At 44.5% G+C, this 20864-nt stretch overlaps 1 protein-coding gene and 1 long non-coding RNA gene across 3 annotated transcripts; one reads left to right on the top strand and one right to left on the bottom strand.

The window, feature by feature from the left end:
* The first annotated feature begins 229 nt into the window (after positions 1-229).
* On the top strand, positions 230-9519 carry CISD1 (CDGSH iron sulfur domain 1). Of its 2 annotated transcripts, XM_085583151.1 has the most exons (4): positions 230-1060; positions 5116-5375; positions 6079-6284; positions 9289-9519. In XM_085583151.1, the coding sequence occupies exons 2-4, from the start codon at positions 5357-5359 to the stop codon at positions 9376-9378; spliced, it is 315 nt and encodes a 104-aa protein (XP_085439277.1). In that variant the 5' UTR covers positions 230-1060; positions 5116-5356; the 3' UTR covers positions 9379-9519. The 2 variants fall into 2 exon arrangements, with proteins under 2 accessions (XP_085439277.1, XP_021391294.1); XM_021535619.4 differs by lacking the exon at positions 5116-5375 and having other exon boundaries at positions 230-301.
* A 1310-nt stretch (positions 9520-10829) lies between these two features.
* Positions 10830-20852, bottom strand: LOC146767029 (uncharacterized). Its single transcript, XR_014956254.1, has 2 exons — positions 20334-20852; positions 10830-18639 (listed from the first exon to the last, which is right to left on the bottom strand). It is a non-coding gene; the product is annotated as an uncharacterized LOC146767029 (long non-coding RNA).
* Positions 20853-20864: the final 12 nt, after the last annotated feature.

Genomic DNA, 20864 nt, shown 5'->3' with positions numbered 1-20864 from the left:
ACTGACAGAAGAAGAGAACGGCGGCGCCGAGCCGAGCCAGCGCGTGTGCGCAGGACGCACAGGGTGCCCAACACCCATGTTAGAGCTGCAGAGGCCTCCCTGAGCGCCCCGCGCCGGGCGTCGGGCCAGTGACAGCGCTGCCCGCTCCGCCCTCCCGTCCCGCACGCCGTAACCTCCGCCTGTCCTCTCCCCGCCGGGAGGCCTTGAGGGGCGGCCCCGCGGCCATCTTGGGCAGCGGCGCGTGCGCGGTGCGGAGCGGCAGCGGCAGCCATGGGGCCGGGGCAGAACAGCGCCGTGAGGGGTATGGCTGGCCGGGAGCCGGAGGGCTGAGCGGCCCGGAGGGGCGGGGCGGGCCTGGGGGCCCGCGGGCGGGCGGCACGGGGGGCGCCCCTCGGGGGGGGGCGGCTCCGCATGGAGCCCCGTGCCCCGGCGGACCCCCGGGACAAGATGGCGGGCTGCCCGCCGCCGGCCCCGCGGGGTGCGGTGGGGCCGGGGGGATCCGCTCCGCAGCAAAACCCCTCCCGCGGCCGGCGCTGCGCGAACGCCGCGGGCAGCGCGGAGGGGCCCCCTGCCCCCGTCCCGCCCCTCTGCAGAGCTGTGAGGGTCCGCAGCGCCGAGCTTCGGCCCCGCAGCGCCGAGCTTCGGCCCCGCCGCGCCGAGCTTCGGCCCCGCCGCGCCGAGCTTCGGCCCCGCCAGCGCCGAGCTTCGGCCCCGCAGCGCCGAGCTTCGGCCCCGCCAGCGCCGAGCTTCGGCCCCGCAGCGCCGAGCTTCGGCCCCGCAGCGCCGAGCTTCGGCCCCGCAGCGCCGAGCTTCGGCCCCGCAGCGCCGAGCTTCGGCCCCGCAGCGCCGAGCTTCGGCCCCGCAGCGCCGAGCTTCGGCCCCGCAGCGCCGAGCTTCGGCCCCGCCAGCGCGCTCCCGGATTTTATCTGTAGTGGGGACAGTCCGTTTCAGACACCACTGTTTTGTTTTTGTGTTCCACCTGTTGGAGTGAAAATTTCGGGAAACCGGTAAATTTCAGAGGTTTTGTCTGGCTCTCAATGCCCGCTGCTGTACAGTAGAGGTAACGGTGACATTCGCGCTGTGTAATGATTGACTTGAACCCTGCCTGAGGTAGCGTTGTGTGTTTTAAATGCTGTTGCACAACCGGACAGGATGAAAGAGTTAGGCCGGGTAGAGGATAGAATAGAAAGCTGAATTATCTAATTTTCTCTAAAATATTAGCTTCACATGCGTGACTGGTTTCCACTTGCAAAGCTGTTCATGGTGTATGTCCTTAATTTAGCGGGCAGATGTGTTTTTTTTTGTTTTTTTTTTTTTTTTGGGTTGTTTTTTTGAGGGGTGGGTAGGGTGGAGATTACTGGTACAGAGGATGCTGGCAAACACATTAGTCTAAAATGGGCTATAGTGGTGGAAGGCTATGCTTGTTAAAATAATCAAATCACTGAGAATCACTTGGTAATACCTTGCATCCAGGTTGTGTTCCCAACGGCAACTTGCTGTCATTTATAATTTTGCAAGAATTCGAACAGGTCCTAGACATTGGGAATTAAGCAGAAAATCTGTGTGGAGATGGGAGAAGAATATGCTCTTAAACAAACTGAAAATATCCTCATTGTCTAACAAAAGCATAGGAGCAGCTGATGGCACTAGTCTGGAGGGTGCTCTGTTTAGCAGGAGACAGCATTAGGTTTTTGTGATTTCTGAAGAGATAAAACTTGATCAATGCCTTGTGACTAGCAGGCAACATTTCTTCCTTCAGCTGGCATGTGTCTCAGGCTGATGAATTTTGAAAATCATTCTCTACTGAAAACTAGACATCAGAAGCTTACCATATTTTTGTGAGATTTCATTTGTGGTAGCAGTGGGGGGAGTTAATTGCTTCTGTGCATGTGTGCCCTTTGGAAGGCAGTGAGTAGCACACCTAATGCTTTTGGTTTGAGAGGTGTGGTTGTTTGCAGGTGTGACCCCACACCAACCACAGATCTGATCATGGTGACGAGTCTTTTACAGCTTGGTGAAATCCAGCAATCTTCTTCCCTCAGGTGGCCTCTTTGCCATATGTCTTCTGTTGAATTAAACCTGCCAGTCATAATCTCATTTTTTTGTCGGTGCTGTGGAGTGGTAGAAGTGATTTTGTCAGCTTGACTGCTTGACTTTTACTGTTAGGTTTTTTTGTGTATCTAGTTATCTTGATACACTTCAGTAAGTGAGAATCACGTGTTTCTCCATTATTGATTTTTGTTGTGGGCAGTGACACTACTGGACTGTCATGAACAACTCTTGCACAATAACAGTCTCTTCATTGGCAACAGAATTGGCAAGAAAAATGCTTGAAAGTTACAAGTACTTCTGGAGACATACAGTTTTTCATGTCAGGTGTTACTACTCTGTGACTTAAGAATAACAAATATTTTCTGAGCAGCAGAGGTAACTTGACTGTTGCCTCTTAGGGCAGACTTGGACTAACTTTGTCAGGGTGTAGCTCTCCCCCATATTGTTGATAGTTGCTAGAATGTAAATTGATCTGGGTTCTTAACAAGGATCTTGGTGGAGGCAAGGCCACTTCACTTTCTTAATCCACTTCTCAGTGCAGTTGGTAAATGTGTGTTTTCCTGTGGATATAGTCTCAGAGCTCTCTAGCAGATCCAAAAACTCCCTCTGTAGTGTAGACCTGGAAACATCCAGAGCAATGCTCTAGATATTTAGAGAAAGAAGAAGAGAGGAGAAACTTCGATCTAAATATCTTTCATTAGGATATGTCCAAAGAATACAGAAGAGAATAAATCCCTATCAGTGTCTTGTTGCCATTCTCGTCTCTGATTTTTTTTTTTTTTGTTCTGTGCACTGCCTGCTCTCCTGGGGCTTCATTCTTTGAATTTGTTTCCTTCTTTCCATCTCTGTTGCTGTCTCTTCTCTCATTTGTGTGTTAATTTTAATGGAGTTCTAGCCAAATTTTTTTTTTTCCTTTAGTGCTTAAAACACAAAACCAATTTTTTTTCTGCCATGTTACACAGGCCTGTTTTGTCTTGTCTTGTAACACTGTGGTTTGGTATTATACCAGCATTTGGAGTTCTTTAATAATAACTCAAAAGTTGCTCCTACTGCTTTTTATTTTAGAAGAAATAAAAACCCCTTGATACTCTACATCAGTGTCAGTCTGTTAACAGATGCCTCATGCATGACCTTAGGATTTTTGGCAGCAAACTGTTGCATTGGCACCAGAGGTCTTTTGAAACCAGAGGCCTTTTGAAACAGTTCAGAGTATTTAAAAATAAAAGTTTTCTTCTTCCACATGCATTTTATGGCTAACTTGGTTAGATTAAAAGGGTGTTCCAACTTTTCCAGATCTGTGTGTGAAACACGACAAAACTTACTGCATCTGAAACCCTGTAGGATGATTTACCAGTGAGTCTATTGAATAAATTGAAGTATTTCTTCTAAATTTTCATTGTATTTATTAAGGCAATTCTGGAGTTTAAAGAATGAGACTGCTTTAAATGTTTGGATTTAATGCATTATTGATTTATATAATTTTCCATCCTGAAAGGGGAAAAGTGAAGTGGCTCCAGGGAAGCCACTACCTGAAAAAAGATAAAACAGTAGAAAATACATTATTCTCTTACAAGAAAAAATACCTGAAACTGTTGATATGTATACAACTTGCCTGTGTGTGTGAAGGATGACTCTGGCCCTTGGGAGAGGATCACTACAAGATGAGATGACAATTTAGTCTGTGATCTCTGCTTGCTGAGCTGGAGCTGATGTGCACAGTTATGGGGGATGGCCCAAGGGATGTTAGAGTGATCTGGGCTGGCTGCAGATGTGCAGAACAGATCTTCTGAATGTGCTGCTGAATTTTAGTACAGATTTCTCTTGCTTGATTACTCTTCTTGTTTGCTAAGTTGTCTTGGACTTTTGGATAGGTACAAGTAAAGATAAGCTTCCTTAAGGTGTGGTACCTTAAAAGGTGCTTCAGTTACAGAACACCTGGAGTCTAATTTCATTCAAGTCACTCCCATAAATTTCATAAGGAAATGGATATGGTCCCCCCGTGGCCTTATCACTTATGGAAAATGTAGATGAAGGTTTGGACCACAGGCAGTGCATCAGTAGCACTTGGGCAATCCTTGCAATTGCTGCTTCCCCAAAGCAGTGAGCAGCCCCTGGGATTTGCCTGTGCTGTTGTAGCTGCACTTAACATTTCATCAGGGGTCACTTCGAAGTTGTCAGACCCAGCAGGTCCAGCTTGCTGAGCTCCTCCTCCCTGCCACAGCCCTGCTCCAGTGAGACAGGGCAGGGCTGCTGCAGTGGCTTTTCTTGGGAGAGCTGCTGTCTTCATCAAAAGTATCAAAATTAATGCATTATTCTTGGGAATAAAGGGTGAGAACTCACTGTATTGATATAAAACACAGCATTCACAGCATGGTCTCTGGGGCCTTTATTGGTTTAAGAAGTTGGGGAGCAGCAAAACATGCCTGCCCTAAATTCTTCCATGTTAAAGATGATTTTCTGTATCTTAATATCACTTTACTGTTACAGGAAGGGTTTGTCATTAATCAGCAGGGGAGGTATCAGTATATGTTTGTCCCTTCTGTGTCATTTACTAAGAAAATGAACTCTGAATGATTTCTGCATCTTTTACTCCTTTAGTAAGACTCTAGAAGAGTGCCTGTCTTTCCAGATCTTACAGGGCAACAGACACTGTACAAGCAGCTGTTTAATTCCACACATTGCTGCAGCCAGACACCTGTGGATCAGTTGGTGCCTATGAGCTAACACAGTGTTTTAGCTGAGGAGAGGGCTTGATAGAGATTTTAGCAAAGTCTGTGGGACAGGGAGAGAAAACCTTGGTACTTTTAGTCCAAGCTCGCAGAGGTAATACAACAAGTCAGTTGGTCATGGAAAGTAGCAAGAACTAATAAAGGTTTTTGTTTCTTCTAGACTTGGACATAGTGGTGTCTCTTACCCCACAGATGCCATCTGGCTTGGCATCTTACAAATCCAGTTAAAACATAGAAGGACAGGATAAAAATTCCCAATTGGAGACGGTTCTAATTTTATTAAGTTCTGTAAATGTACTAAAACTTAAATTCCTGTTTATTTGTCTGTAAACAGAACTTGCAGTACATGCCTATGTAGAAGTGGTGGATAAAAAGCAAACAAAGAGCAGACACTTGTTACTCTGAGAGGAAACAACCGGACCTGGTGCTGCAACCTGAACCTTTGAGCCAAGTCCAGCATATTTTCATGAAGCAGAGAGAAAACAGTAGAGCCACAAAAAAGTAGGAAAACCTCTTGCAGGAATGGAATTGTACTAACAAAGACTGCAGAAATTTTATCGGTAAAGGGAGGAAATATGAGGATGAGGAGTGGTGGTAAGAAGATTTTTAAAATGAAAGCTGTCTTGCAGAGTTTTAGGACTTAATCTAGTTAAAATAAACATGTGCTATGACTCTTAAATCTTTTTGGATCCTTGTTCTTTCTTCTATACCACACTGGGATTTAATCTAAGATATGTTTTGTTTCTGGTGGTAGTATATTTAATAATTTCCCCATTGCCAAACAACTGGTTTTAGTTTTTTTAGTTACAAGATGCATTTTATTAAAAGCTACTCTGTGCCCATGCCTTTTGGGGGTTGAAACCTGGTTTTGGGTTGTTGGCACTGACAGTTCTTCTTTAGTGACTTTCTTGCAACTGAAACAAACACATGGTTTTTACTTACACATGTTTTAATATGCTGAACTTTGAAACAATGTACAACTGGTGTTAATATCAGGGTTTGTTAAGTAGAAGAGTGAAAAACAAAACAATGAAAACTCTGCAAGGTTTATTCTCACCCTTGTGTGGAAAGGACTTGGGTGAAGTAGAACTGATCAATAGAAAAGAGCATTTTGACTAGGTGACTGTCAAAGGAAAATACTCTTTTAAAGCAGAGAGTTATTACTACAGAATAAAAAGATCTGTTGGAAAGTAAAGAGGTGTTGTTGCAAGTATGAAAACATTCACTGCTGAGTAGTTTTAATAGAATGTTGTGGTCAAAACCTGACTGTCTCTTGGTTTTTCTTCTTTTATTCTAGCTGAATGGATTGCTGCAGCCTCTGTAGCTGTTGGAGCAGCTGCTTTTGGATACCTAGCTTACAAAAAATTTCTGTGTAAAGACAAAGGCTGCAAAGCAATGGTGAATCCCCATATCCAGAAGGATAACCCCAAGGTAGTCCATGCCTTTGATATGGAAGATCTGGGAGACAAGGCTGTATACTGTCGTTGTTGGAGGTCTAAGAAGGTAAGAGAAGAATGAGTGGGCCCAGTGTTGTTCATGTTTATTGTTCATAAATTATTAAATCTTTCAGCAAAACTATTTTTAAACTGCTTTATTTAGAGCAAACTAACCTCTTTTCACCTAAACAATTCTGCACAGAGATATAGCAGTATTCTAATCTGTAGAATTATGCACATTTGTTCTGATGCTCAGAGTAAAGCTTACAGATCAGTGCTAATAGTGAACAAAATGTTTCTGTAGCTCTGAAGAAAATCTCTTGAAAAATGAGCAACTGTCTGGAGCATGATCATGCATGACAGATGCTATTTGGTGTGCTACCTGTGCTAATACTGAGGCTTATCCAGAACTATTGGCCTGTTGGCAGTAGGAGCTCAGGAAACACAGTCTGTGAGGATTTAAGCACCTCTTTTTGGAGAAAGTTGGAAACTTAGTCAGAAAGTGCTTGCTAGTAGTACGTGGTATATGCCAGTGCAATCACACTTGGCATACTTTCAGCTTCTATTTTTGAGCAATTTTGAGCTTCTGTCTTTGAGCAATTAAAAGTCTAGCCTAAATATTGGTCCAGCTTGCTAGCACTTGAAGTTGAGTTGGTTTAGTTGCCTTAAACTAGTGATAACCTAGCCTGTCAATAACAGTGCCCCAGATTTAAATCTGATCTTAAAGATGTGTGACACCTGATGTACCTGAGATGTATATAATTTATAGAGGTAGTCTGGGTTCTGTAATGAGAGAAAGCAGATTGCTTAGTTAATCCTTTCCCTTTACCACTGGTGCACATTTAAAAGCTTTTTTAGGAGGTGCCAGTGTGTGGAGACTGAAATAATACAGACCTTCAAAGCCAGAGAACTGTCTTGAAATTTAGCTCTCTCTCCTCCAGGGAAGTGAATACTCAACTCCTCAAGTCTTAGATTTTGGTCTCATCAGGTAATTTCCAGATGCTGTAACTTGGGGTTCTTGCTGTTGTCAGATCTAACTTTGTTACCTTGCAGGTAACTCAGGAGCTTACACATTTGTACCTGAATTGGACATTGTGTGACAATGTGTGATATTGATAAGGATTAAACAACATTATGATTTGATGCTGAAGTAGTCTTGTAGAGGTGGGATTGTCTTCTTTATTCTCTCCAGAGTCTGAAGTGAAAAAACCCTACTTGAACCCTGGTGTTTGTGCTTTCTGCTTCCTATTCCATCTTCCAAACAGAAATGGCAGATAGTGTCTGATTCTGCTGGCTGTAGGCTGGGGAATACTGCTGCAGACTATCAGCAGAAATAGTGATAGAGAAACCAAACATGTTCAGTGTCAAGGGAAATCAGCTGAGCTGTCCAGATCACTGTACAATTCCCCTGGGGTTTGAGCTTTGACCACTATTGCTGCTAGCCTGCTTTATTTTCAATCAGGGATGAGCACATTGTGTCAGGCCCAAGATCCTTCTATGCAGCATCTGCATAGAAGTGACCAAGTGGGTTCTCTGGGAAAGTGGCGTTTGGTTTGGTGTTTCTCCATGAGATGCTCAAGTCCAGTGTACCGGCCCCTAGGAGCTGTTCTGAGTGTTCTCTCTCCAGTGTTCTGAGACCAGCTGACCAGTGGGATGAATGCAGTGCAGTCACTGTTGGTAGCTATTAAAGATGTCTGTATGCTATCTGAACCTAGGAATCCCACCATTTTTGGTGCTTGAAAATTTGGAGTGATGATGTTGCTGTAGCTGGACTTTGGGTTGTCTCCTTGGAGCTTGTGAGAATGTCTGATGGAAGCTGTGTCATTGTACCTGTGAAGACCAGTGGACTGTGGTGTTGTATGTGAAAACAACTAGCCCAGGAACATCTGTTGAAAGATGGTCAATGTCCCAGTAACATACATTCCTGTTTGCTGAGATTTTTGTCCAAGTATCTGTCACTACTTATTCATTGAGTTACAAATGACTGAATGAGAAGGTTTCTCCATGAATCAGCTTACATGAGCATTCTCGGAATTCAAGATTTCTTTATTCAGAGATATCACATGTCTTAGGTTTTGACATTTCATTACTGTGAAAAGCCAGAAGAAACCCCTACACCTCATCTCCTTCCCTCCCAGTAATATCCTACAGACAAGGTGGTGCTATTTTTAAAGCTCTGTATATTCTTTCATTGTATTCGTTTTTTGCAGTACTTTAAAATCTTTTATTCTAATGAAGCATGGCTGGTAGGGGTATTAATATTTTTCAAAGGCTGTGACTGAAGCAGAAACACTGAGATCAGTGGAACGTTGAGCACTGACTGTGTCGGTACTGCAGGAGAATAGTACTGTTGCAAAGGCAAAAGCTGAGCAATGCCCAACTTGGAGTCCCATTACTTCTAAGCAAACAAAATTGTAACTGAATGCAAAATACCAGTGTGTGATTTCTGTGATCATCTTTAGAGTTTCCTGTGCAGAGGTGGTGTAGCCCTGAAAATGCATCCTCGAGAAATGATGGGATCCAGCCTCACTCTTACTGCCTCACAGAATGTCTTTCAGCTCTTCCATGTGATAAGAGCTTCCCAGGAGCAGTAGTTATCTGGGACCTGGGCAGTTAGAGCTGGCTAAAGGAGTCCCTGTAATTCTTGCTCTGACCAGCCTGTTCTAGGATGGCGTTTGTGTGGGGTTTTTTAATGGAACAAATATTTCTTCAAATTACTTTCAACTGATGTGGCTCTTGATGGCAGCACTGAGGAAGCGTGGGGCAAGGTTTGAGAGTAAGATACTCCAGGTAGTAGTAGGCTGTAGTTTTCTCCTGCTCACCTGAGGCAGGAGCACCAAAGACTGGAATTTGGTGTGTGCTTTTTTAGAACAAGCATCTTGTCTGCTCTAAACTAATAAAGATAAAGCTAGCATTCAGCCAAAACTCAGGGAGATCTAAGATGTTAGCATAAAAGTTGTGGTCTATGATTTCAGTGGATTTAATGAGAAGATGCCTAATAAACTTTCAGCCTAGGTTCTCAGTCCTGACTCTGGATGTACTTTAGATGTGTTTATTCTTTCTTTTTTCAGTTCCCACTGTGTGATGGCTCTCACACAAAGCACAACGAAGAAACTGGCGACAACGTTGGGCCTCTGATCATCAAGAGGAAGGAGGCGTAGAGTGGACACTAGAAGCTACAGAATCAATGTCTGACAAATCCTCTGTTCTCTTGTAATTGGGGGGGAAAAAACCCACAAATTCTTTGTCATATCACTGAAGACATCCCAATGTAGTATATACATCAGGCTTCAGCATGTGTATTTTCTCTGGTGCTTGTTGTCTTTCAATCACTACAGTGCATAATTTACTAAGTAGTCATGGTTTAAATTTTTTTGTCCTGTGAAGTGTGTGTATCCTCTCACTGAGTGTGAAACTAAAATGAGGCACAGAATCTACTTCATCAGGAAATAGGTATTAAATTATTTTCAAATACATGTGTATCAAAAGGTAGATAATAAAATCCTGGAGAGGTTCTAAAGTCACAGAGCTAGATAGATATCCATGTAAAAGGCAGTGGCAGGGAAGAAATCACAGTGCCATCTTAATCTCTGATTGTGCTGCATTTTTTACAGGTGTCACATTTGTCCTGTTACACTACAGTGCTGTATGGCTTCTGTAAAAGAACAAACTCAAATTGCTAGCTATGAACAGACAACAGAAAAGGCTGAAAGTAAGATGGGGCTAGGGGGTAACTTTATCTTTGATTTTACAGCAGCATTGAAATTTGACCCTACTTCCATCTGGTATCAAGAAAACACTATCCAAACTGCAGACCTGTATTTAGAGTAGGATTAGGGAAATGGTCTCTAGAGATTTCTTAACAGATGAGTGGAATGACACAAAGTGCTCCAAGAGTGATGAGCAGGGGTGGGTGGCAGTGTTGTTATTGCTGTTGGAGAAAGCCTTAGTTTCACTTGCATTCTTTCAGTAAGGCCAACTTCCCCAGACCACAGGAAGCTTCTGTGAGGTGGCTATGCTGATTAATTCCAGAAGCTAAAATAAAAACTAAAACCCCCACCTGTCATCACCATCTGCTTCACCATTGCACTGGCTGGTTCTGGAAAGCTTTTCCCACTGAGAAGGGAGGAGGCATACCTTTCTCAATATGTGGCCTTAGGCTCTATGTGTCTTAACTCCTGCCTCCCTGGCTGCTAATGTGGTTCAGCTGATCTTACCAAAAAACCCTGGCATGGATGAAGTAAGGCTTTGAAAACAGAAACAAGAAGGAAGGGAAGGATGAGACAGAGAGAGCTCTTACTCTCCTTACCCATGGCACTTGTCTTCTTGTTTGGCATGGTTGCATTAATGGCTGTCATGTTGGTTTCCTTAAGTAGCTTTGATTTATTAACATGCATGTAAGTACAAAGCAAAACCCAAAGACTGGGGCAGCAGGGGGCAATTTTGTACTAAACCCAGTCCATTAGTGTAACTGTGGCCTGCATAAGATTGAGCTCTGAATGTCCTCAGACAGAAACTACCTCAGGGCTACACGAAAGGCCTTGTTAGGAAGCTGACATTTTAGCCTGGACCCTTAAGGAGTCTTCAGATGATCAGGGCAGGAGAGGTTCTGTTTGTTTGTTTTTTTTTAAGGGTGGTTGGTACAACTGGTTAAAACTGAAGATTTTTTGCATAGTCTCTATGTGGGGCTTTCAGAGGCTGAGGTCTTGGCCAGCTGGTCTGGATTTGGGCAGAAGGCCCAGAATGTAAGGAAGGAGGCACAGGTAGAGAAAGGTGGAATGTCAGAGTAAGGGCACTACTGTCCAAGAGACCTCTTGACTTGAAAGAAGTTGCAGTCAAATATGTCAGTTTGTCTTTTCTGTCTGTCTTGAGTGTAAAGACACTTGATATTTTTTACTTTGCTGAGTACTACTGCATATGGAAAGTTCTTTTAACCTTAAATTATCAAATACATTTTATCCAAAGCAAAGTAACTTCTGTATTATTAGAATATGACACTGGATATTTCTGTATTTTTGTCAAATACACATTTGAGCTCATCTTAAATCTCAAGGTTGTAAAGTCTGTGTTCTCATGGCTATGCTCTTTCTTTCAGTAGAGCTGTACAGTGCTCCTGTAGTCATGAACCTGTGTCTGGAGTGGATTTTCCTTCTGAGAGTCCTTTTCCTGTCAACATCAAAGCCCTGCTGCTCCTGAAGGAATAGAAATGCAGTGTTAATAGTCTGAGAAATGAAGTCCTGAGGTTTCAGATAAGTGTCCCAAGTCATAAAACTATTTTGTGGAGTTTGCCAATAAAATATTTCCAGGAGTTTGGGTGTCAGGGAAGTGGGCCCCATGGGAAGTTTTTATTCCTGAGAAGCAGAGTCTCTGTTGATTTACATCCTGGTGACTTTTGTTTTGGAGAAGTGTTGCATTTCTGAATGTTGCTTTGAGTGTTCAGATCTTAATTAGAGGCATATACAATTCCTGTACTGTACCTTATTTATGCAAGCTGTCCCAATGTGATGATGAGAAGAGTCTTGGATTTGAGGAAACAAACTTAACCAAGCTGTTTCAATGAGTATCACAGGGAACACTTATTTTTTTCTCTTAGTACCATAATAGGTCACTAGGTTCTAATGGGTAGAGTGCTTGACTATTCGTATTTTCCTAAGTCTCTTTTTAGTGCTTTTTTCAAATGATCTTTAGAGTATGAAGTGCACTAGTTACATTTCTACCAGTTTTAACCATAAATTTAACCACATGATTAAAATGTGCAATTTTGACCTCAGATTGAAACTCCTAATAGAAATCCTTCAAAAATTAAAGCAGAGGAATAAATCCTTGCTGCAGAGTAAAATTATTTCTGCTCCTTATTATTTTCAGCATGCAAGTGTTTTTTGGGAAGGTCAGGAAATTAAAGTACTGATTCTTGAGTAATTGAGTGTGACTCATTGAAATGTTGTGAATGTCAGGTATATAAATGCCTTTACAGTCAGGATCCGTGAAGGGAAGAGGCTGTTAGTACAGGCATTTCCTGCAGGTTTCATTGGAGCACTCTTCATCTGCAGGCTGAGGAGGTGGTGGAGGCCAGCAGCCAGCACTGCAGCTCCACTGGATGGAAACAGAGCCCAGGTATTGTGGTTTGACACTGGCCAAATGCCAGGCATCCACGAAAGCCATTCACTCACCCTCTCTTGCTCTCAGCTGGGCAGAGGAGAGGGGAAAAAAAATTAATGAAGGGCTCGTGAGTTGAGATGAGAACTGGGAGAAAACACTCTAAAGGCAAAACAGGTTGAAATTTAAAGGTATAAAGTAAATGTATTATTAACAGAGTCAGAAGAGGATAAAGAGAAGTAAAATAAGCCTTTAAAAACCTCTTTTTTCCCTCAGCCCCTACCTCCTTCCCCTTGACAGTACAGGGAGACAGGGCCTGGGGGTTTTGGTCAGTTTGCCGCTGTAGATCATCTTCTGTCCACTCAGGGAGAGGAGTATTCCTTCTGCTATGCTATGCTGTGTGGTCTCTCCCACAGGAGACAGTTTTCTGTGCATTTCTCTAGCGTGGCTCTAATCTCATGAGCAGCAGTCTTGGCAAAACTGCTGCAGCATGAGTCCATCCCACGGGCAAACAATCTTCCCAAAATTGCTATGATGTGGGTCACTTGTCCATGGGGTGCAGTCCTCTAAGAATAGGCTGTTCTAGTTTGGAAGCAAGGGCCCTCTTACTCTATCTATGAAAGCAGGGCCCCTCTCTCTCAATTCAGGTCACACTAGATCACAGCTTTCTCTGGCATCCACCTGTTTCAGCATGAGCACTTCTCCCACAGGCTGTGTGTGGATCTCTGCATCCCTCGTGGACTTCATGGGCTGCAGGAGGACAGTTTGTTTCACCTTGCTCCTCACCGTGGTGTGCAGAGGAGTCTCAGCTCTGGTGCCTGGAGCACCTCCTCCCCTTTTGGCACTGACATTGTTGCCACCATGTTGTTCTCCCTCACATGTCCTCGCTTCCTCCTCTTCTCTGACTAGAAGAAACACTTTTGCCTGTACCATTGCCAACAAGTTCCCCTAACTCAGAGGTTCCTGCAGGACCCGCAGCACTGAGAAGTTGATCCCGGCCAGGCTCCGTGCCGGGGAGTCGCTCGCCGTGTTTCCGCTGTCGGCGGTGGCGGCCGCCGCGGCGCCGGGGCCGCTGGGCGCCTCTCGTCAGGCGGGGCCGGGAAGGAGAAGCTGCTGCCATCCCTGCCCTTCTGCTCACGGCGTGGCCAGCTGGGGGTGGCCAGGCCGGCAAGACTTGCCATGGGCTGCGCTGAGATGGCAGTGGCACAGCACATCATTGCTCACTGCGCTGGCATGGCCCTGGTGGTGGCACCTTGCCACCCCTGGGAAAAAAAAATTGTCTGTGTGCTGTTTTGGTTTCCTTCTTAAATAGGTCATCACAGAGGCATTACCAGCCTCTCTAACAGAGCCAGCACCATTTCCGTCTTCAGAGCCATCAGAGATTGGCTCTGTTGGATGTGGTGAATGCTTCTAGCAGCTTCTCACAGAAATCTCATCTGTGCTCAGCCCTGCTACCAGAAAACCAGTCCATGCCAAATCAACACACAGTGCAATGGCACCTCCATGAGCACTGATCTAGGGGTTTTAAGGGGTTTCAGCAGCAGTGCTGGCTGGCCTCAGCCAGCCAGCTGGAAGTGCTGCATAAATGTGTTAGCAACTAAGCAGCGCTTCATGCCTAGAGCCTCATGCACTTTGAATCCAGAAGTTGTACTGCCAATTCCCTGGCAGTGAGCCTGCTAAAATTACTATATTGTTGCTGTTTGGGCCTTGTTCTGGTGTTGTTGGGGTCTGTAAAACTTACCTTTTGCAATTGTGCAGCAGTTAGACATGGATTTTCCTTTCAGTGTAACACAACTACAGACATGGAAACATGAGTCACTGTTGTATCACAGTTACTCATATCCAAGATACGGAAGAACATTTTATAATAGCAGGAAGGATAAGAATGTAGGCATGAAACTAAACATTGATTTTGCAAAGGAACCTTGTCAGCTGGCTTCTCCTTAGCCAGCCTGGACATAGAAGTCTCATGCTAAATCTGGCTTTTGTTTCAACTCCTGAAGTTTCAACGTTGACAAAACCCATGCTGAGCCCTGACTGGATTAGGTGGACAAGCACAACCTCACCCTTGCCTGTGGGCAGAGAGAGGATGCCCAACACCACTGCCAGGGACCTGAGTTTATTGCTGTTCACCATCACCATTTCAGGCCAGACAGAACATTTCATGCAGACATTCAGTCCAGCAGTGTTGGATACCTGTTCCCCCAATTGCTCTCCGTATCCAGGCTCGTTCTGCTGTGGTTTTCCTACATTGATTAGTGGCTTCTTTGTTTTGCACTGTCATAATAATTTTCCTAGAGGCATGATTGATTTAGAATGGGTACTTGGGCCTGCTGCTTGAAGTTCTCTGATGCTTGTTTTCTATAGCTGCCAGGGTCTGTGGTTCATTTCTTGGCAGGATGATTTCCAAGCTGCCTAATGCTGAGGCTAGTGCAGAGAGCAGCTGAATAAAAACTAAATAACATAAAAATAAACAAATTCGTGAAGAGAAGAAGAAGAAAAGGAAGAAAAATGATGTGGTGGATGGGAGGAGAGCATAAGCTAGAGAAGATTTACCATCATGTAACAGTACTATATGGTAGCAAAAAGGGAAAAATCAAACTACACAATGGTATATGTTGCATTTAATTATATACTCTAATAGAGGCAACCATAAAAAGTATAAAGTGGTGGTTCTGTTAGCCAAACCCATGCTTCTCAAAGCTGAAGGGGTTATGTGTTTGAGCAGACATCTCTTACTGGGGTTTTTCTTCCTCAACTGTTTGTGAAATCCCACAGTACTGGACAGAAAGCAGCACACAGCAATGCAGTGGGTTCTTTTAGCAATCTCCTGTTCCTCCACACCTCACTTTGTGAGCTGTTGAATTAGATGTGCAGTTGTAATAAATAGGAGTATTTACTGGTATGCCCCCAGAAGTCAGTAAAATCACAGTAGTTTTACAGGACTAGCTAAGCAGGATGCAGTCCTCCTTTCCCATATGCAGTTTGGAGTGGTAAGAAGGGATTTACCTGGCTTCTCAAGCAACTTCTGTTTCCTTCAATATATAGAAACTGCACAGCTCTCACATAAACACAGATAGATCCATGTCTCTTGTAATGTTTTTCCCAGCTGAAGGCTCAACCATCCCTCTCTCCTGTTTGCCATTGCACTGCCCTTAATGCACTCTACTCTGCATCCTTTTTTGTCATGCAGACTGTGATTTTCTTTTGCTGTTTTTGTATGTGTGGCAGACTTAGACCAAAACCAAAAAGTGTTCTCCTCTCCTGGAGCAGCCTGTGCAAAAAAGCTTCCTGAGCATCCTAGAGATTACATCTTTAATGTGTAAAGCATTCAAAAGCTAGGCATCTGCTCAGTAATGGTAGTGTTTGTTCTGTTCAGTCAAGTTAGCTGGCAACAGGGAGCAAAATGAATAATAAGGCCACACTGCATAACTTTTCTCAAATACTTCTCTACATCTGGAAAATATCACCATACATGGGTAAGACATGTTCAAGATGCACTGTCTCTTCACTGCCAGGGCTCTTGCTCAAGATTTGGGTACTAAAACAATGGCCAGCACAGACTTCCACTGCAGTAATTATCAAATATGATGCTCTTTTCAAACAGTGTGTTCTTTCAATCTCATTCTTGGCTTTAACAACTGTTCAGGTTAAATTACTTTTTAAGAGTTGTGACTGTTGTTTTGCAAATAAATTCTGGCAATAGAATACCGTTTAATAGAACAGACATTTTTAATGCCAGTGGGTTTAGTCAATAAGTGTTTAATTTTACTGCAGGTGGAGGAAGTCTAAGTCACCTCTAGGGAAAGACAAACAGGCATTTTAAATAAATCTTCTTGGCATTTTAATCATCTTAAATCAAGTTCTGGGCTTATCCCAAAGCATTAGGATGTGACTGTTAAAATCCGAATGCCATCATGAATTTGTAAACCCTGAGCAACCCCCGATTTCCACTGTACTCAGAAAAAATCCCTGTTTAGAAGCACAAAAGGAGGATCTGTATCTGTATATAAGCCATGGGATCAGGAGATGGTACCAAAGACTTTGATCTAAAGTTTCTGTTTCACATGGAAGCTCAGATTCTTTCTCAAGGATGTCAAAGCATATACATCTGTCATTGGTGTTTTCTAGGACTGGAGGCAGCTAAAGCATGCTTCAACTATTTAGGCTCTCCACAAATCATGGTTTCATTTTCACACTGATAGTCACAAATCATGGTTTCATTTTCACACTGATAGTTACTGGTATGTTCCTATTCTCTCTGAGAGACCAGACATGGAAGTTGGACTCAGTACATGTCGTGCTGAAGCTACACAGAGCAACAAAATAACACCTTTTGTCTTTCCCTCAACGCTCTTTCTGCTGCTTCCAAAAGTTTTGTTGGCTTTTTTTGGTAGATGCACTGGGCTGATGATTTCAGGCAACAGCGACTTCAGGCCTCTTTCCTGGGCCATGATGGCCAGTTCCATCATCATTATCAAAGAGCTTTGGCTTGGATTGTTTTCCTCTACATGCACTACCCTACATTTATCTATTCTAAAACTCCTATTCCACCAGTGTGCCTTTTGTTCAATTTTGTGAGATCCTGCAGGACGTTGTCATTGGCATGGCATTTGAGTGCCCTAAGGAGGTTAGGAATACTTGCAGACCTGGAGATTTTGTGCACTCTCCTTTCTGCAGGTTGTGAATGAAGATGTTGAATAAAAACAGTCTAGCAAACACCCAATGCTACCTCATCTCCACCATCAAAGCCCTTTCATTTGCCTTCCAGCCCTTAATCTATTCTACGTTCAAAAAATAATTTTTTATTCAAATACTTAGTTTCTTTATTGATCACCAAAAAGAAAATAAAATCCAAGGATTCTGAAGAACTGTTGAAATTAGCTTATCACTTTTGTAGTCCTTGTATCTTTCTAGTACAGAACAGACCTCCCAAAATTTATAGCTGCAGTTCCGATTGTAGAAGAGGTGATCCAGAAGATACACAACTGCCATGACTTAACCTTGCAGTAATTTTTTTGAAAGTACCTCATTATCACAGAGACTTGATAAGTGAACTTGACTAGGTTGGCTTTTGACAGCATCCCTTTGTTTTCATTCTAGAAAACCCAAAAGGACCAGTTGCCAGGGAGGAGAGTAGTGTCACAGGGTTTGCATCCATTTGCCAGGTAAAATATCAATAATTGTGGGACATGATGCTTAAGTGACAGGGCCATATCTGGGAAACAAAGCAGAATGGCACCGTTGAATTTTACAATTGCAGCAGATCAGGGTAAGTTTAGATTTTCCTTCACTTAACAAGAACAAAACAGGACAGAACTGTGAATTTAACAAAGGATTAAAGACCTTGAGTGATTTTAAAAGGTCAAAATGCAGCAACACTTCTGCTTTGAAACGGCAACAAAAAAGAGCTGCAATGCAGCTACAACTTCCATGCTGCTGTGATGGTGTCTGCCTTGTGTTGTGTGGGTGGGACAGGCCTTCCTGCCTGCAGGAGCCCCACTGCAGATGGTTCTGCCTGTCCAGCACATTACTGGTTTTGGTGATGGACATTTGCTCAGGCACACATGTATGGTCCTGGCCAGCTCTGTTGCAATCTGTTGGGCTGGCAAGAGCTACGGACACACGGCAGCCTGATGCAGGAAGTGGCTCTGGGCAGCAGGATCCACGTCTCTCAGACCTTGCAGAATACACTGCTCTGGCAAAAGAGCAGTGTTTTTGGTGAGGTATGGAAGTGGTGGCTGTGAACCATGTGAAGGTACAGTGAAAAACTGAGCAGAGTTTGCCGTCAGCATACTTCTAGAGTACTGATATTTTGGCGAAGACCCAGCCCCACTCCTCTGTTTACCTAATGTCCTCCTGCACTTCCACTTAAATAGGAGCTTATTTCCTGTACTAAACTACGGTGCGGCTTGTGGTTAGTTATTAAACAGTTTTTGTGTTTGAAAAAGGCCTTTATTTTAGCAGAAAGTGATTCTTTTATAATCCTCACTCTGTTTGGGGCAGCTGTGCAATCTGCCCATGACATCCTCTCTCAGCACAAACACAGTCCTGGTATTTTCTAGGCATTGTCATCAGACTGAAGGAGGTAAGATTGATCTCAGCAGCAGTGGGGAAGAGTAATCCTGAATTAAGTATAATTTTGCCAAATGCATTTTGTTGGGGGAATTGGAGGAGATTCTTAAACAAGTGCCCCTCCTTTAGAAGCTGTTCGCATCCTCTTTTGCTTTCTCTTGGAGTGCAGTCACACAGCCTGGCAATAAGAAGTTTCCTTGGGAATCTTGCTGGTAGATTCAGTTTTCAATGCAATCTCTTACAGAATCACACTGTGGAGAAAGGAATTATTTGCCATTTCTGCTATTTTCTCTGTTTCACTTGTTTCATTTTAGGAGAAATTCCCAGAAAGATTAGTGAACTCCATGTGCTCAAGTGGGAGGGTGGAGTGAGTGAGTGGAGGATAGTCTTACGTCACTTGATTTCTGTATGCACGAATCTGACTAAAGCAAATGTCAGGGAAAAGGAAAGAATCAGTGTTTGCTTATTTCAATTACTCATACTTTTGTATTTCTTTTAATGCCCTCCAGGCACACTTCTGTTAGCTGCAAGAATATCTAGCAGCTCTGTTGAGGACTAGGTGCTTGAATAATCTTTAAATTCTTAAAATTTAAAGGTGTTTTTGCTTTTTAATCCCATTCTTTCTTCTGTTGAGATTTTGAGTTCAGGCAGATTGCAGTAGATGAGCACTTAGACAATTTTGAAATGCCATCTCTGTGTTTAGACCCAGATTAGCTGAAGTGCCTCACTTTGCAGAGGGAAATACCTTTCTGCAAGGCTCAGGTTGACATATAAACCTTTCAGCAGCTACTGCTATCAAGACTGGGAGCCTTCTTTCTGCGAAACACACACACTTGTGCATTTTTTCACTGTACACCTCACTAATTCTTGTGCAAGAGTTGGCCAATCTGTGGTATTTCTCCCCTGTGCCAGCATGCCCCTGGGAAAATTCATCATTGGGTATCTGAATACAGGAGCTTACTTTTGCACCCATCTGGCTTCTAATCTTTAGGGCTGTATGGTAGTGACTGATGAGAAGGGGATATTCAGGAGGGAGAAATGTTTTCTGCCCAGCCCTGTTACTTCAGGAAGGATCTTGCTGAGTTGTAACCCCTGTCTGCACTATCTTATCCAATTAAGTGTGTAAAACTAACCAGTCCATGAACAATGAACTAAGAAACTCAGTTTCAACAGGTTTATATTTTGCTCTCTTCTCTCACTCTTCAGGTTTTAATCTTCCCTGTGACCTTCCTGATCCTTTGATACTCTAATTTCCCCAGTAAATCCCTTAAGTTGCCATCACTTCTCCCAGCCACCTGCCACATCTCCCAGCTATGGGATGGGGAAGAGGTGGTAAATAGCCAAGCTTATCATATCGAGGTTTCTCTGATGTCAATGCCAATTCTTGAATATGCATCAGACCATATTATAAAACCTGGGAAAACAACCTATATCTGCTAAAATTGATTTTCCTGTCTCTGGCCTTTTTTTTCTGTTTCTGTATCCTAATAATGCTGAACAGAACTTGATACTGGCAGATACCACAGCAGAAATTCAGATATAATAATCACAGAGACCTGCTCATTTTGTAAGAGATAGAAACAGGAAAAAGAAAAGGCAGTAATTACAGACTGCTAAATAGAGCTGATACGAGCCTGAGGGAAGTATTATTGAAGTCTCCTAGCCAAGCTTTGGGGTCCTGAGAGTGAGTGCAGGGCCATGCATACCTTCCTCTGCCCATGAGGAGGTAAGATTCAATTTAGAAAACAATCTATTATCCAGTTTAATCTGGTGTTGGGCCAGGCGCACTCATCTATAATGCCAGACCAGCACATACTGAGGAAAGGTTCTGGTTTAGGCTGCTTTAAAGGCTCCTTGTCAACTGTCAAGGTTTATGCTGTTTGCACACCTCGGCTGGATCTGCCTTGCAGTCACTCCGACCTACTGGAGAAGAAATTGAACAAACCTCGGCGTGACGGTAGATTTACTCAGAAGCGAAGAGGATTCGGGGGTATTTCAGGTTACCGAGAACCAGCGGAGGGGAAGGCCCCGTGCCCGCCACCGCGCGGTTCTGCCGGCGCTCGCGGGGGAGCAGAGCAGGGCTGGGGGAGCCCGCGGCTCGGGGTCCGCGGCCGCTCTGCGGCTCGGGGCCGGTCCGGCGGTTGCACCGAGCGCTGCTCCCTCCTCCAGCCTCCGCTGAACCGGCGCTGCCCGCCCAGGCCTTCTCCGGGGCCGCGCCCCACGCGGCGCCACCAGGGCCACCGTCATCGTCGGCACAGCGGCGGTCCCGCTGCGAGCCGGGCCGGGCGGGCGGCGGAGGCGGAGCCACGCCCGGGGCGGGGCGGGGCGGTGGCGGTCGCTGCCCCAGCGCGGGGTGGGCGGGCGGCGCGGTGCGGGGTGATGGAGGCGCGGGCCCTCGCCGCTCGCGCCCAGCTGCTTCGCAGGGCCCCCTGAGGCCCGGCCGCAGCCGCCGCCGCCACAGCGCGGCCGCCCCCCG

Source organism: Lonchura striata, chromosome 6, assembly GCF_050655825.1.
Source record: "Lonchura striata isolate lonStrDom1 chromosome 6, ASM5065582v1, whole genome shotgun sequence".
Classification (NCBI taxonomy): Eukaryota; Metazoa; Chordata; class Aves; order Passeriformes; family Estrildidae; genus Lonchura; species Lonchura striata.
This window is presented reverse-complemented; position numbering and strand designations above follow the sequence as displayed.

Bases quoted from the DNA above. Each gene is read 5' to 3' on its own strand.
- CISD1 (XM_021535619.4), top strand. From the start codon at position 271: ATGGGGCCGGGGCAGAACAGCGCCGTGAGGG. The intron at 302-6,078 runs GTATGGCTGGCC...CTTTTATTCTAG, and splicing joins GCAGAACAGCGCCGTGAGGG to CTGAATGGATTGCTGCAGCC. The intron at 6,285-9,288 runs GTAAGAGAAGAA...TTCTTTTTTCAG, and splicing joins GTTGTTGGAGGTCTAAGAAG to TTCCCACTGTGTGATGGCTC.